At 40.4% G+C, this 15,314-nt stretch overlaps 1 protein-coding gene across 2 annotated transcripts in view; it reads right to left on the minus strand.

Annotated features, from left to right (window-relative positions):
• RAB38 (RAB38, member RAS oncogene family) overlaps positions 1 to 15,280 on the minus strand; it is a 40,221-nt gene extending 24,941 nt beyond the window's left edge. Inside the window, exons 1-2 of one of the 2 annotated variants that reach the window (XM_085574712.1) lie at positions 6,614 to 15,280; positions 508 to 778 (exon numbers count right to left, since the gene is read on the minus strand). In XM_085574712.1, the coding sequence (XP_085430838.1) occupies positions 508 to 712 (205 nt within the window). In that variant the 5' untranslated portion in view covers positions 713 to 778; positions 6,614 to 15,280. Of the gene's footprint in view, positions 1 to 507 lie in introns of both variants that reach the window. The other variant, XM_021544950.4, reaches the window with a different exon arrangement.
• Positions 15,281 to 15,314: the final 34 nt, after the last annotated feature.

Genomic DNA, 15,314 nt, shown 5'->3' on the forward strand with positions numbered 1-15,314 from the left:
GAGAGAGGAAGAAGGAAGGTATTTCGATGAACTTACTCAGAAATAAGTTTTCTTTATTTTTTAAACTATAAAATTAATTTTAACAATCTTACTGAATGCCTCATCTATTCCATCAAATTAAAAAGATTTAACAGGACGATTCTTGTTATTCTTCCTCCTGTCACAGAGATCTATTAGTCCAAGGAGGCAAAACTGAACATTGCCAGCTGCAGGGAAACAGCAGGGGCATTTGGAGGTGCCCAAGTCCTTGAATATGTGCAAGAGCTGGGGAGAAAATTCAGCTAGCACAGGTTCCACTCTGACGCTCTGACTTCCCTAGTTTGGGAGTCTGCTGGTTTTAGGGAATGTCCAAAATGTCAAGCTGCCCTTAAAGTTTTCTCTCCTCAATCTAACCTCCCTCACTGCAGTGGAGGTTCCCAGTTTACAGATCAGTACAAATGACTTGGGGTCTGTATTTTGTATTGCTCTTCGATAGATATGGGGCTGAGGGTTCTCCTCTGTACTCACCCGCAATATCCCAGAGCTGCAGCCGTACCACAGTCTCAGCATCCCAGTTCAGCACCTTCAAAGCAAAGTCCACCCCGATGGTGGCCCGGTAGTGGGGGGAGAAGTTCTGGTGGACATAGCGCTTGATGATGCTGGTTTTGCCCACTCCCAGGTCCCCGATCACCAGCAGCTTGTAGAGGTGCTCCTTCTGGTTGTGCTTCTGCATCTTTCCTGTGGCTGCGGCTGCTCCCTGCAAACTGATTGCATGCTCTGCCCGAGGAATCCTGCCAGCCTGAGGGGAAGAGAGGGGGTGAGGGACTGGGGAGGGAAGGAAGGTGGAGGCTCTCTCCCTTCCTACGGAAGCAGGATCACCAGGTCCCGCAGGCAGCCCTGCTGGGAGATGAAGTAAGGAGGGATTGGGGGAAGGAAGTCTTCCAGAAAGTTTTGTGCGTATGTGTGTAAAGGTCAGCATGAGGTGTGTCTGGGATTAGTCTGGCTGCTAAAGACTTCACAGGAAAATTCATGCAACAGTCCTGTACTCTGTTTGTCTCCTTGCTGAAAGGACAATGTTTCTGTTGTGCACTAGTTTTACACACAGTAAATTTTGAATCACTGCCTTGGTAATAATATATCACCCAATGCTTGTTTCCGGCTGCCTTTAAGATGCCAGTCACTGCAAAAACAAACCCTGAAAATTCCCTTCAGAGGTTCAATTTTTAAACTTTAGTGCAAATTTTATTGCACTTCAATTGCACGTTAGTGCAAAAATTAAACCAGTGTGACTTCAGCTTGGGATGAAATTTGGTTCTAATCTGTGTAAGTTTGTGTGAATGCAGTTACATCAGTAGAAGTGGCAGTTATAGCAATATACAGCAGCTCTACTTGTGTCCTTACTAGGAGGGCTGTACAAATTTAAGTACAGAAGATACATATTTTTAATTTTTGTTACCATAATTATGATTGTCTCTCTATACCTATAAGCATGCTCCCATCTGAATGCAGCACGCAGCCTGTGCTTTGTTTTTTATACAAATGGACTTTAAAATGCAAAAATCCAGGTTTATCTCATGACTCAAATAATCAGAAGTTATGAAAGCATAACAGCATTTGAGCACATGAGTCTCAACAGTCATCTGTTTTCCAAAACAACTGATACCAAACTTGCAAACAACAACCCATTTGAGTAAATCAATCCACTGACATGACTGTCCCTTTATTTTGAACGAAGAGCACAGTGAACTTTACCTAGGAAGCTTAGCTGGAAACCTCTACCCATTACCTAGTGTTGTTTGATCATTTTAACAGCTTTGATAGAAAACCTACATAATTTTAATACTGTGTGCAATTTATCAGTGAATAATTTTTATTGATGTTCTTGAAAATGAAAACATATTTTTACTTATCGTAATATTATTTGATGGAGTTCTTATCCAAGTGTGGACTGAAGTGGCATTACAATTTTGTCATCTATCCAAAAAGCTGGATTTTAGTACACAAAGAATCCAGAACATTCATATTATGCAATCTTTTGTAATCGGTCTTTAAACTCAAATTTTAATTTTGTTTTTGTGTGTATATATACATAAACACACAAAGTGAAAATCGGTAACTTGAGAGGAAAAATGTCTTATTTTCCTTGAACCTTTTTTTAATAAGAGAATTTTTTTTGAATAAGATAAATTGTCTTTCCAAAACAAATTGTCATTTGTATCCTGTTTGGAGAGGAATTTTAAAGGGCTTTGCCCTATGGATAACAACTTGACAGGACAACCAGTTTGATCAGTTAGTAAATTTGCATGATTCAAGCTTATTATTGTTACTACTGGTAGTGTGTGCTATTTCAATTCTTCCCTTTACTGCTCCTCTGTTTCCTGAGAGGATCCAATACTTCAGTACTTCTTCTAAGCATTCACCTCTACCCTCTAAAGTTGAAGACTTCCCCTTTTAGAGCTTTAACAAAGATCAGGCTGAGAGGATTTAGCAATTTCAGAAATAACGAAATTAGTGTTTTGGATAAGGTTTAAATTACATCTAATGTTTCATCCTTCTTTGATGATGGCCATTGCTCAGAGAACAGTGCTGAGAAGGTCCCTGAAAGCAGATGTTTGATAACTGGAGGTCTTATTTGTAAGTGTAGTTAGGGGCTGAAGCATACCCAGAAGCATGAGGCTTTATCTCTTTTCCAAAGTTTTTGTTAGAATTAGCTATAATAGCTCTGGATAATCATGCTACTTGTTTAAATCTCCAATTCTTCTCTGAATGTGGCTAAATTCTTGGTCCTGGCAGCACCCTGGTAGGATGAGCTCCTCACAGGCTTAATCAAGGTCACCCTGGGCTGGCAGTAGGGCTACGAGTGAGATGTTCAGTGAGGTGTTCAGATGTAGGGTGAGCATGGAGGAGGGATTGTTGCAGTTACAGGGATGATTCGCTGACCTAAAGGGAAGTATGGACTGAAGCAACTTGCTAAGTGAAAGCTTTACCCAGATCTCCTAACTTCATGGTGAGCTAACTTATAGGCACCATCTGCTAAAATGCTCCTGAAATGTCCTGCCTTGCTCCACCTTTTTGGAACCATGTATCTGTATTGGTTTGGCCTCCTTGCCATCCGAAGGCACTGGGGTGGGGAGCTGTGGATCTATCATTAATTTGCAGCCCTGCTGCAGCACTGTCATGGGAGAAGGCAGATAATTTGGGCTGGTTGTGGCTTAGAGAATCACTGCAAGATTTGTGTGATGATGCCAGCTGATCCCTTCATGCACACAAACAGGTTACTGCAACTCAGCAACCTCCTGCCAGCAGAGGTGGCCAGGGAAGCACACTGAGCCTGGAGATGATGCAATGAAATCTGTCTTAGCTGAGACCACACTTAAGGACGGGTAATATAAACCATGCCAGCTTGCATTTGTCACCCACAGGTAGGTGGTTAGCAGGACTTAGCTGACACCATGTAACTTGTTAGGCTGGGTACACCAGATGTTGCCCCTGAACTCTTACTCTGCTGCTGTCCAGGCAACAAGAACACGAAATCTCGCCAGCAATTTGGCTGACACGGCTGTGTTTATATTTCATTTGTCTGTGTTTTCTCTATGTACATTTTAAACTTTATAAAATAATTGCAAAAAAATTGAAATTACATGTGACATTATGTATATCTATGCTGTTTTATTTTTGTATTTTCTGTATATCCATTTTAATACTACACTAATGTTAATAGAGTCTACTTAAATTCTATTTTAATTGGCATAATTTATGATAAATCTATACATCTCAGTTGTAAATAATAACATTTTTTAATATTCCATAAAATTAAGGTATTACAGGCTGTGTTGTGCTCTAGATAAAAGTGAAACATATTTTACAGTGATAATTTTCAGAACTTCCACACATTTTCTCTGTCATTAGTAGAGACCTTTTTTTCTGCGAGAAGAGATAAAATTTAAGATGTAATTAAATGGACATGAATCAAGGAAAGCATAACTTCATCTTGGATTCTTCCACTCCTCTTCATGTGGCATACACCACAGCAAAGGATGTCAAACTTGAGCACCAGATTTGTTACCAACACACCTTTTAAAAATGACAATGTTTTTTGAGATAATGAAACTACAAGGCAATAGTTTTTGTAAAAAAGGAGAAAAAAGACATTCACAGAATCATGGGAGATGCTGAGTCAGAAGGGACCCACAAGGATCATCGAGTCCAGCTCCTGGCCCTGCACAGGACATCCCAAAGAGTCAAACCATGTGCCTGAGAGCATTGTCCAAACACTTTGTGAACTCTGTCAGGATGGTGCTGTGAGCACTGCCCTGGGGAGCCTGTTTAGTGCCCAACAACCCTCTGGGGGAGAACCTTTCCCTAATATTCAGCCTCAACCTTCCCTGACACAACTTCAGGCCATTCTCTCCAGTCCTGTTGCTAGTCACCAGAGAGAAATCAGTACTTGCCCCCCTCTTTCCCTCACAAGGAAGTTGCAGACTGCATTGAGGTCTCCCCAGTCTCTTCTCCAAGGTGAACAGAAAAAGTGACCTCAGCTGCTCCTCCTATGGCTTCCCCTCAAGGCCCTGCACCATCTTTGCTGCCCTCTTTTGGATAGTCTCTAATAATTTTATATATTTTCTTATATTTTCATGATCAAAATTCAGATTATTAGAAATGTATGTATTCAAAAGATTTCCATCTAAAATGATGTAGAGTTTTCACAGCTATTAATGTTAAACCTATCAGCTTTGAATATCTTGAAGGGAGTGACCTACACCATCATATTCATCTCACCTAATATGCTATAAATGACAGCATAATCCAGAGACATGCTAATACACATCTCTCTGTGTGTATGCATATATATATACACATATACATACAAATCAATATCATAGACCTACTTTATCCTACTTTAAAAAAATACAAAACACTGACATTCTGCACAGAGTTTTAGCTACACATTAAAAGCCCACTGGTGCATGAATTGTGTTAAAAAAGTGAGAATTTGTGGCTCTCTCACAATTGCTACCCTTAGTCTAATAAAGGGACCAAGTTTAATTAGTTATTGCATATTCCAACATAGCTTCCATCTGCCCTGTGTGAACACAGGCAATGCTCAGATGCAAATACATGTTTCTACTCCAACAAGCTCAGAAATAAATAATAATTTGATATAATTCCCCCTCTCAAGGATTTTTTTTTTTAAATATAGATCCATAAAGTCTAATAAAATCCAAGTTAAAGTCCATCCTTTGGAGTCTGCAGCAAAAATCCTTGACGGACTGCAGAGCATTTTATACCAAGTGTATTTGAACAGTCACCTGGGAATACATGAACACAGTGCAACTCAAAAAGCAATAAGGCGAGGACCAGAATGTCTGCCAAAGATAAAATCTAATAACAGGGGGGTCAGTAATACTCTGGGAAAAGTAAAACGGCTTGTCCCTGAGGCCAGACAGCAGTGAAAGCATCATACAGCACAGATTTAGTCTGAAATGTGCCAGTTCCAAAGGAAATTTGTTGCACCTCAGATTCAATAAGTGAGGTGTAAGAGCACTCACCAAGGTTGCAGATGGAAGCATCACACTCACTGCAGGAATGCTACTATGGAGCTGGGCAAAAGCCTGGACCAAACTGACAGTGCAGCAGTTTTAGTACTCTTCACGTACTGAAGAATACTTGTATGATAAGAGCCAGTTACACACGGGCACATCTAAGTCCAGCCAGAACAGTTCTGATAATCAGTAACCTGCATTATGCCCCTCCCATGAGGGTCAATTTGAAACACCCACAGGAAGAATTTAGAGAATAGTCTACCCTATCCTCCACAGAGAAAATCTCCTTTAAGAACAGGGTGAATTACATTGGTGAAACTTTTGTCCAATTCACGTAGTCTGGTTCTTGAAGACTATCAATATTTAATGGTGCAGAAGTGCTAACATCATGTGGAGGGAAATTTGTAAGAGTAGGTTCTAAATTAATATGCATTGGCTTATATAATTTCTCTTGTTAGTGTCAATTTGAACTATGGAACAAAACAACTAAAAATGTTACCTTTACCTGATAAAAGTTCATCAGGATTTTCTTTCGTAAATTGCATTAATTGTCACTTCAGATATCACAGAAGCACTGAGGCAGGAAAGAATTTCTGGAGGTTACTGAACCCAACACCCTCCTCAAAGCAGGGCAGGTAAAAACAGGCATGAAGATTTCACAGTCTCTGGGCAATGTGTTTCAGTGTTTGACCATACAGACAATGAAAAGCATTTTCTTAATGTTTAAATAGAATTTTTTTTTTCTGTATTGTTTACAGATTCTTTAAAATCTCCATGAGCCTTCTCTACTCCAGATTAACTGTCCCAGCTCTCTTGTCTCTCCTTGATGGTCCAATTTCTTAATAATCTTTGTATTCCTTTGCTGGATTCAGTTATTCCCAATTGCGGACAGAGCACTCATCATCCACTGTTCTCCTTTATTCACACCCAGTGATTTCATCATAGGTGGCTACCTGTTTGGTAAGGCATGTTATATCCTTGATAAACCTACACTGACTACTCCAAGTCACCTTCTTATCTTTCCTGTGTTTTGAAACTATTCCCAGGAGGATTTGCTCCATCATTTTTCCTGTGATGAACGTGATGCTTACCAGCCTGTAGTTCCATGGAGTCTCATTCTTTCTCTTTCTGAAGATACCATGGGAGGAACCTGGGTGCTCTCACCTGGGCTGTACGTATATTAGTCCACTGAATCTGAGTTTTGCGGGACCCTGTGATTGGGAAAACAAGAAGAGGACCAATGGGATGCCGTTGCAATCCATGAAGTAGTGACATTTTTCTACTCAATCTGACACTCTCTCTCCCTTCTCATCTCTTCTCTTTTCTCTCTCTGCCTCACATTTACTGTTAAATAAAATTCATACATTCACTTCAGCATATGGTTTCATTTGCAGCTTAATTTGGGCAGAGGCATCTCTCTAATCATTTTGATAATCAGATCTTACCAAGGCTCAGACGGTGTATATATATCCATCCCCAGTCACCTGTCCCTTCCATCTCTTTTCTGTATTTCTTTTTTTATTTTTGAGTTTAGTCAGAAGCTCCTTATTCATCCTTGTAGGCCTCCTGCTGCTTTTGCTTGATTTACTACATGTGGAGATGGACCATGCTTAAACTTGGAGGAAGTTATTCTTGAAAATCAATTGGCTCTCCTTGATGCCTCTTCCATCCAGGGCCTTCCAGATTTTCCCAAGCAGGATCATGCTGAAATCTGTTTTCCTGAAATTAAGGCTTGAACCTTGGCTTTTGCCTTTTCCCCTCTTCTCAGAATCCTGAACTCCATTCTCCCAGGGTTGCCAGCCAAAGCTGTCTCCAGTTATCACAGATCTGTACAGTACTGCCTTGTTTGTAAGTGGTCCAGCAGAGCATCTTCCCTCATCAGACAATTCATCTGTACAGGAGGGTCTCACCAACACACTCCAGAAACCTCTCAAGACACAAGACACAGTAAAGGTGTTTATAAAGACAGTGCTGGGCTTGGGTTCCTTCCACCTTTTACTAGTTATTTAGCCTGCTATCAGAGTAGTGCTTCAGGGCTCAGCAAGAAAGGTTCCTGTGTGCTGAACGCTGCTCCAGCCCTGGATGGTGGCCAGGCCTGCTCCTGGAAGCCTTATCTCAGTAGGAAAGACAAAAAAAAAAAAAAAAAAAAAAAAGGGATAAGGAGGATAAGTAACACTGTGTGGATCTCCATTCAACTGGTGAAGGGTTTCCAGACTGAGATTTTTGTCAGTGTTCTCAACTTCAAGAAAATAAAAAAAAACCCCAGTCCTTTCTGTTTGTGTATATATGCATTCACAGAATATATTTCTTCTATAGACATATTAAAGGAATGTCAGGGCATGTTACAAAGCAGCTGAAACTTTGCATTTTTCTCAGATCTTCCCATTTTGTAGCTTTTTTATGAACACATTTCAAAATAAGAAAAAAATCCCTAAGTAGTTCAGAAATACCAAGAAGGTTAAGTTTTCTCACATTTTTTGAACACTTTTATCCTGGTTTTAGAACTCTTTTCAAACAAAAAAAGAAAACATACCCAAACAAACAAATAAAATAAACCCCAAACAACCCCACCCATTCTGGAAGTTATCTTAGCAGTGAGACAGCTACCTTCTCAATGTGTCACCAGACTCCCAGCTATAATTTTTTTACCTGATACAGAACAGAAGAGGGCCATCACCTCTCTTGGTAGAGACAGAATTTCTTTTCTTTGTGGAAGTGGGATAGCTAGGAAGGATGTAAACAAATTAGAGGGTAAACATGAGCTTTGACATATGTGATTGTTCATGGGCTCAAGACAGCACACAAATTAACACTGAGGCAGGGAACTATACTTGGAGACCTGTAGCTGAACTCTTAAGCCAGAGATTTTGTGGTAATTAACATTGCTTCTCTCTAGCAGCAGTGCAGCAAAACTCAATCCAACAGCTATAGAAGGGGCAAGTAATTCTATTTTAAAACATGTATCAACACTCTGACACCCACCTTCTTACAAGTGCCATGCTCCGTGTTAAATTACCTGACTTACCTATACCCATGTATATCACAGTGCTTTGGCCAAGTTTTGTTGCAGCAATGAAATGGATGCCAGCTTCTCAGCCCCCACCATCTCCTCATCCCTAGGTTAGCCTTTAGGTGCTGCTTTTGGAGAGTCTGCTTCATATCTGTTCCACTTGCATGAAGCATTAGGTTTTGCTTATTTAGTGTTTTTGCCTGGAAGCTACTGAAGAGGGTTTGTCCTTCTTACTGGCATTTAGGGGTTTCCATGTATGAAAGGCTGGACATAACCTAGCAATGTGTGCTCACAGTGCAGAAAGCTAACCATGTCCAGGGCTGCATGGCCAGCAGGGCAAGGGAGAGGATTCTGTCTCTTCACTCTGCCCTTGAGAGATTCCACCTGGATCACTGTGTCCAGTTCTGGAGTCCTCAACATAAGGATGATGTCTTGCAGTGAGCCCAGAGGAGGCCACAGAAATGATCGGGGTCTGGAGCACCTCCTATGAAGACAGGCTGAGAGAGCTGGGGTTGTTCAGCCTGGGGAAGAGAAAACTTTGGGGAGACTACTGCAGCCTTCCAATACATAAAGTGGCCTTATAAAGAAGAGGGAGAGGGGCTTTTTCATGGGTAAATAGTGCTAGGACAATGGTTTTAAATTAAAAAGAGATTTAGATTGGACATTCTTTCCTGTGAGAGTGGTGAGGCACTGGCACATCTTGTCCAGGGAAGTTGTGGATGTCCCATCCCTGGAAATGTTCAAGGCCAGGTTGGATGTGCAACCTGGGATAGCTTGTGGCATACAAGCTTAAGGAGGGAGGAGAGGGAGTTGGATCTTTAAGGTCCCTACCACACCAAATCATTAAATATTTTTTTTTCTTTAGATTGTCTATTTTTTAGGATGCCCCTTGCTTTATTTTGTTTCACCTTGTTTCCTGTTATGGGTGTCCATAATCAGCATCTGCTTTTCCTATAGCTCATCTCCTGTTATCCCTCCTGGTTCTTCCACACCCTGATGGTCCCATTTGTTTTCCATTTGGAGAAGTTTTAATGCTGCTATTACAAACTTCTACAATCCTAAAGGATAAGATGGAGCTCAAGTTCTGGTTTGCCAGCCTCTTCAATTAAAAGAAGAAAAGGAAAGTTATCCTTTCAATGTTACAGCTTAAAAGTCAGCCCCCAACAATCAGGAAAATGCAATCATCCTATTTCCACTTTTCCTCAAGGCAGTAAATATAGAGAATAGGTGTGTTCTACAAAAAGAACATTTCATTGCTTATATTTCATCATCCCACTGCTGAGTTTTATGTATTAGATTTGGCATTTTAGTCTATTTGTTGTAATTGATTTTTTCCCCCTCCCACAACTGGATACAGGTATTATCCTGCTGAAATTTAAAAGTGAAAATGAAATTTAAATATAATCCCAAGGTTAATAGAGAGTTTCAGAAAAGCAGAGAGAAATGTAACTGAGTAACGAAACTCAGCAGCCTTGCTAATGTATGAGATTTAGAAGGAAATCTTTATGAAAGCAAAATATAGTACAGACTACAGACTTAGTCACCCAAATGTTAAGCTTTTGGAGTATTCATTCCTGTTTATGCCTAAACACCCATGGGGAGAAGTGAGAGAGTCCCAAAATAGGATCAGGATTTTAAGCAGGCTCCACATTTTCCTGAACTGTGATGCAGAGATAGGTCTGGGAGCAAGAAGTGGCACAGTCAGACCAAGAGCAGAGTACAGAGTCAAAAGTCAAGAGACAGTTGGTTTGGGCATCACCGTTCCCAGGTGAAGTAATGGTCTCCCAGAGGTCATGGACTGTGTGCTTTCAGGAAGATTTGCCTTCTGAGATATTCAGCTTCCTTCAGTCATCAGTGCTAATGAGAAGAAAAACCTAAAGGAATCCCATTGTATAGTCCAGACCAAAAATGCTGTTTAATCCAGTGAAATGCTAAACAGAACAATAGAAGGGGCCATCATTTTATATTAGTGTTACAAGTATTAAATAATAGAAAAGTAAATTAAATGAAGTTTTAAAAAATTCACTTTCTGTATCCTTATCTATACTTTGCTAAATATAATTATAAAGGTTCTGTACAGTTACTTAATGGTTTTGGGAAGTTTTTCCCATCTAACACAAAGAATGTCAAGTTTGGAACTGCTGGGCATTTAAGAATATTCAATGTTTTTCAAGATTCTGAAATCCTCCTAAGGCAAAGACATCCATTTTAATATCTTTGGTGATTATGACAATACTTAAAATGTATCACCTGTCATATTGTTAAAGTGATATCAGCCCTTCTACACAGCCCTTAGAAGTATTCTTTATTTAATGAGGTAAGTCAGAGGTCCCAAGGATCACTTCAAGCATAAACATGCACAAATATCTTACAGTGCAAACAGCAAAATGTGCTTGAAGAGGAGGGAGCTAAACTATCAGCCTAGTGAAATGACAGAGTTTAATTTAGCTTGTGCATCTCATGCTAAATAGCATCTGTTGGATCAATCCAGCTGATCCAAATGAAACAATTAGGAGTAATTGGTAGGAGTACGTGTCAGTGCCTTTCCTATTACAGACAGAAAAATTTGCATATGCACATAGGCTATAAAGAAAGGCTTCAACCTCTCCTCCTCCTGCACCACCTGTCATTCAGAGGGAACTGATAAAAACTGATGCTCTGTTAATGTCCTGAACCTGACCACCTCCTGAAGTTGCAGGTTACTAATATAATTTTACTGCCATTAAATGCTTTTTTGGAAACCTAAACATACATGCTTACACATGCTCACACTACTTCAGCGAACAGCCCATCCAGAAGCCGTAGTAACCAGCAGAGAAATTTCAGCCTGCTTGAATTGTAGTTTCCAAAACCTTCTGCTCAGCACATAAGATACTCTGGCTTTCAGTGAAACCGAGACTTTTCACTAAAAGCTCACTGTTCAGAAGGGGTAGTCAAGTATGCTGCGTTATACTGCAGTCAAAGCTTTCACCTTTTGTTTGTTTATGACATGCTGTCCACATTGTTCAGGATATGGAAAGGACTTGTGTTTTCTTTTAAATATACTTAGCCTCTTCCTCAAGATTTCAAAGTCAAGGTCCAAACTGAAATACACTTCTTTTAAAGTAACTTGATATATTTATGAACTGCAGTAAGGAAAATGAGAGTTAGCCTTAATTAATTAATTGGTCTGGATACAAGATTGTTCACACCCACAGGCCTTTGGACCTCACTAACATTTTATTTTACAACTCAAGTGCTATTTTGCTCTCATGGTGCAAATGAGAGCATTAGTAAGGCTGTGTTGCCAGCCACCCAGAACAGACCCCCTCTGCACAGCCTGAATCCCCCCCATATGTCCCTGCCCCACTCCAGCAATGCCCTGGAGTTCCCACAGTCACTAGCAGAGCTGGGCAAACTCCCCCCAAACTCCCCTCCTCACCCACTGCTCCACCACATCCCTGAGAGGCTCCTGGCATTATATCATGCTCTTCATTGCACTGTGGAGACCACACCAACCCAAAGTGAGACAGTTCCAGTGGCATCAGGCAGCTCTATCCCTGCAGGTTGTCTAGAGCAGAGTTAAGTACCACTCAGTGAGGTGAGAGTAAAATCAGTCATGGCTTTGATGTTTTAACAGGACTTTTAACACATACCAGAAATAGCTTTTCTGAATAAATTAGTAATTTGATGGGGGGGAAAAAAAAAACATGCTATGATGATTTTCTTTTTCTAAAAGCAAACAATGAAAAACTGAAAACTGAAATTCTTGGTAAAAGATGTTCTTTTGTAGACTGAAACCACTGAGAAAATGTTTCCTTAGTCCATCTTCCTTTTTGTATTCTAAAATAAATAACACCCCTCCCTCAGCATTTGACCTTATTAAAATACAAAAATTGAGGAAAAAATGCTTTTCAAAATTCTGCATTTGACATCCTTGGAAATGTTCCATTAACAATACCTCTAGACTTACCTACAGCCTTGCTTTAATAATACCTCAAAGTACTTTAGAAATATATCTTAGCATTTTCAGAGGCCATAGGAAGTCTGATGTTAGCAGAACTCTCAAAAGTAGTCTAATGTTTTCTTAACTCAATTTTAAAGATAGTTTTCAAGCTCCATCAATGGATAAGAAAGCAACAGATAAAGTGTAAGTCATTAAAAAAAAAAAAAAAAGGCAAGAAGCTATCAAGCTATAATATTGTCCTGAGCTTGCTGTTTTAATAAACTCTGGTTTTAATAAACACTGGTTTTCCTGTCTTCACAAGACCCCTGGAACAACACATCTTCAAAATCACTCAGTCCTAAATTAATCAGTTTGAACAAATCTAGAAAAAAAAATCCCTGCTTTTGCTTTATATGAATTTTATTTACACTGCAAAGTTAGACTGACAATTTTTTAAGTTCAATTGTCACCTTCTGTTTCAGGTCCTCAGGTCACAGAGCAAGAAGGAGCCATGATGACCAAGTCTACTTCATAAACCAACTGGATGAGTCTCTGAGCAATTCTAGTGTCAGGGGCAGTCCTCAGACTGAAAAATCATACCACCCCAGTGATGGAGACTCCACCACAGCTCTTAAAAATTTTTAAGGATTTTGACTTTTAAAGAGATGTAACTTTCTTGACTGCTGTATGTATAATTTTCAAAACACAAAACTTTTAATATCTCTGTTTGCTAGGCTGATGATAAGCTTTATTTCCCCATGAAAGTATTTATCAGTCATGACATTATCTATTAACCTTCCGTGATAAGTCTAATGTATTAGGGCTTTACATGTTCACTACAAGACATATCTGCCAACCCTACAATTATTCTCCTGAGTGATAGCATGTTCTCCATTCCAGCTAATGCATTATCGGAAGAAACCACATAAACAACCCACATCCACATACCAGCTCCATCAGGATGACTAACATTCTTCTGTGCAACTCTGGAATACAAAAACATGGGGACATTCACACATTGCAGTCAGCCAGAGGCAAACGTCTGGTGACAGTCACTGGGGGCAGTGACAGACCACTCTGAGAACATGCCCATCTTCCTATTAGCACCTGTGCAGCTGCCACACACAAGCAGTGACAGACAGATGAAGGAATTGCTAAGAAAATAACAACACAGTGCTATTTAAAACACATGTAGCTAACATGATACAACACATAGTGAATAGCAAGTGTTTTTGTATTTGTAGTGCCATGAGTGTCAGCAACAGTTTGGTGGTAAGGAATCAATTTCCTAATGGCTGAAAGATAGCAAAAAGAAATATCTAGCTTTTATATTCTTATTCTCAAGCCAATCTCAGGTACTAAAGCTATTAAAAAAATCCAGGAATCTAGCTCCTCTCCCACCCCCCAACTCCCTAAGCCAAATCCAATGCACACTATGACCTATTTCAGAAGTCCTTGTTCCTCTTCTGGCAAAACACAAGTTCTAAATTTCCAAACACATCTGCACAGAATCATAGAACAATGTGAGTCAGAAGGGACCCACAAGGGTCATTGAGCCCAACTCCTGGCCCTGCACAGGACATCCCCAAGAGTCACACCATGTGCCTGAGAGTGCTATCCAAACACTTCTTAAAATTTGTCAGGTTTGGGGCTGTGACCACTTTCCTGAGGAGCCTGTTCAGTGCCCAGCCACCCTCTGGATGAACCTTTTCCTGATATCCAGCCTAAACCTCCCCTGACACAGCTTCAGGCCATTCCCTTGGGTTACCAGAGAGGAGATCAGTGCCTGCCCCTCCTCTTCCCCTCACAAGGAAGTCACAGACTGCACTGAGGTCTCCCCTCAGTCTCCTCCAGGCTGAACACAACAAGCGACCCCAGCCACTCCTCACATGGCTTCTCCTTAAGGCCCCTCACCATCTTGTGGTCCTCCTTTGGGCACCCTCTAATAGTCTAATGTCTTTTTTATATTTTGGCACTGAAAACTGCCCTAGCACTCCAAGTGAGGCTACCCCAGAGCAGAGCAGGACAATCTCCTCTCCTTGCCTGGCTGGCCATGCTGTGACTGATGCACCCCAGAACCCTTCCTGACTCCAAGGGCACTGCAGAATCATGTTCAACTTGCCATGGACCAGGCTTAATATTTTTTGGAAGGCGATTGAAAAAACCATGAAGCTCTCCTTTCCCCGCCCCTCAACTTGAGCAAACTAGAATCCAGGATGTCTTGTGGAATTCTGCTACTGAAGTAAAAAGTGAGTTTTCCTTTCTAAGTTAAATTGGAATAGTTTGATTACAGACAACTGTTCAATTTTTCTGCATTTTATGGATTTCTCTACACCTAGAAGAACCAACCATGAAGCTGTATTTCACACAGAAAAATACCAAGTAACTTTGGTCACATTTTAATAGAAGATTACTAAAGAAGTTACGTTCTATGTATGAAACTGGCACTCACCTTTATCCTGTTTTTATTTCTTCAGATGAACAGCAAAGACCAGTGCTGCTCTAACAAAGTCCTGTGTTGCAGCTGAGAAATGGTTAATTCCAAGTGTTGCAATCCCTCCTCCCCACCCTATGTTTCTATCTTGTATATTTGAAAGAAATAGAGTAACAGATTAACAGAAAGGATTTAACAGGATTACTGGGGAATTAGCAAATTTACTCAATTAATTGTTCTACATCCTCAGCAAGGGCTACTGCACTTCTGGACAACTTGCTTGATGTGCTGTGATAGTATCAGCTTCAGATGCAAGATTACTAGCTCTTCTGCCCTCTCATCTTTCTTTCCCACCACTTTAGATTCTGATGAAGCAAAAAGTTCTTGACAGGAAGCTCAAAACTCATAGAGAGGTCACCAAAA

This window comes from Lonchura striata, chromosome 1 (genome assembly GCF_050655825.1).
Source record: "Lonchura striata isolate lonStrDom1 chromosome 1, ASM5065582v1, whole genome shotgun sequence".
In the NCBI taxonomy this organism is placed as follows: domain Eukaryota; kingdom Metazoa; phylum Chordata; class Aves; order Passeriformes; family Estrildidae; genus Lonchura; species Lonchura striata.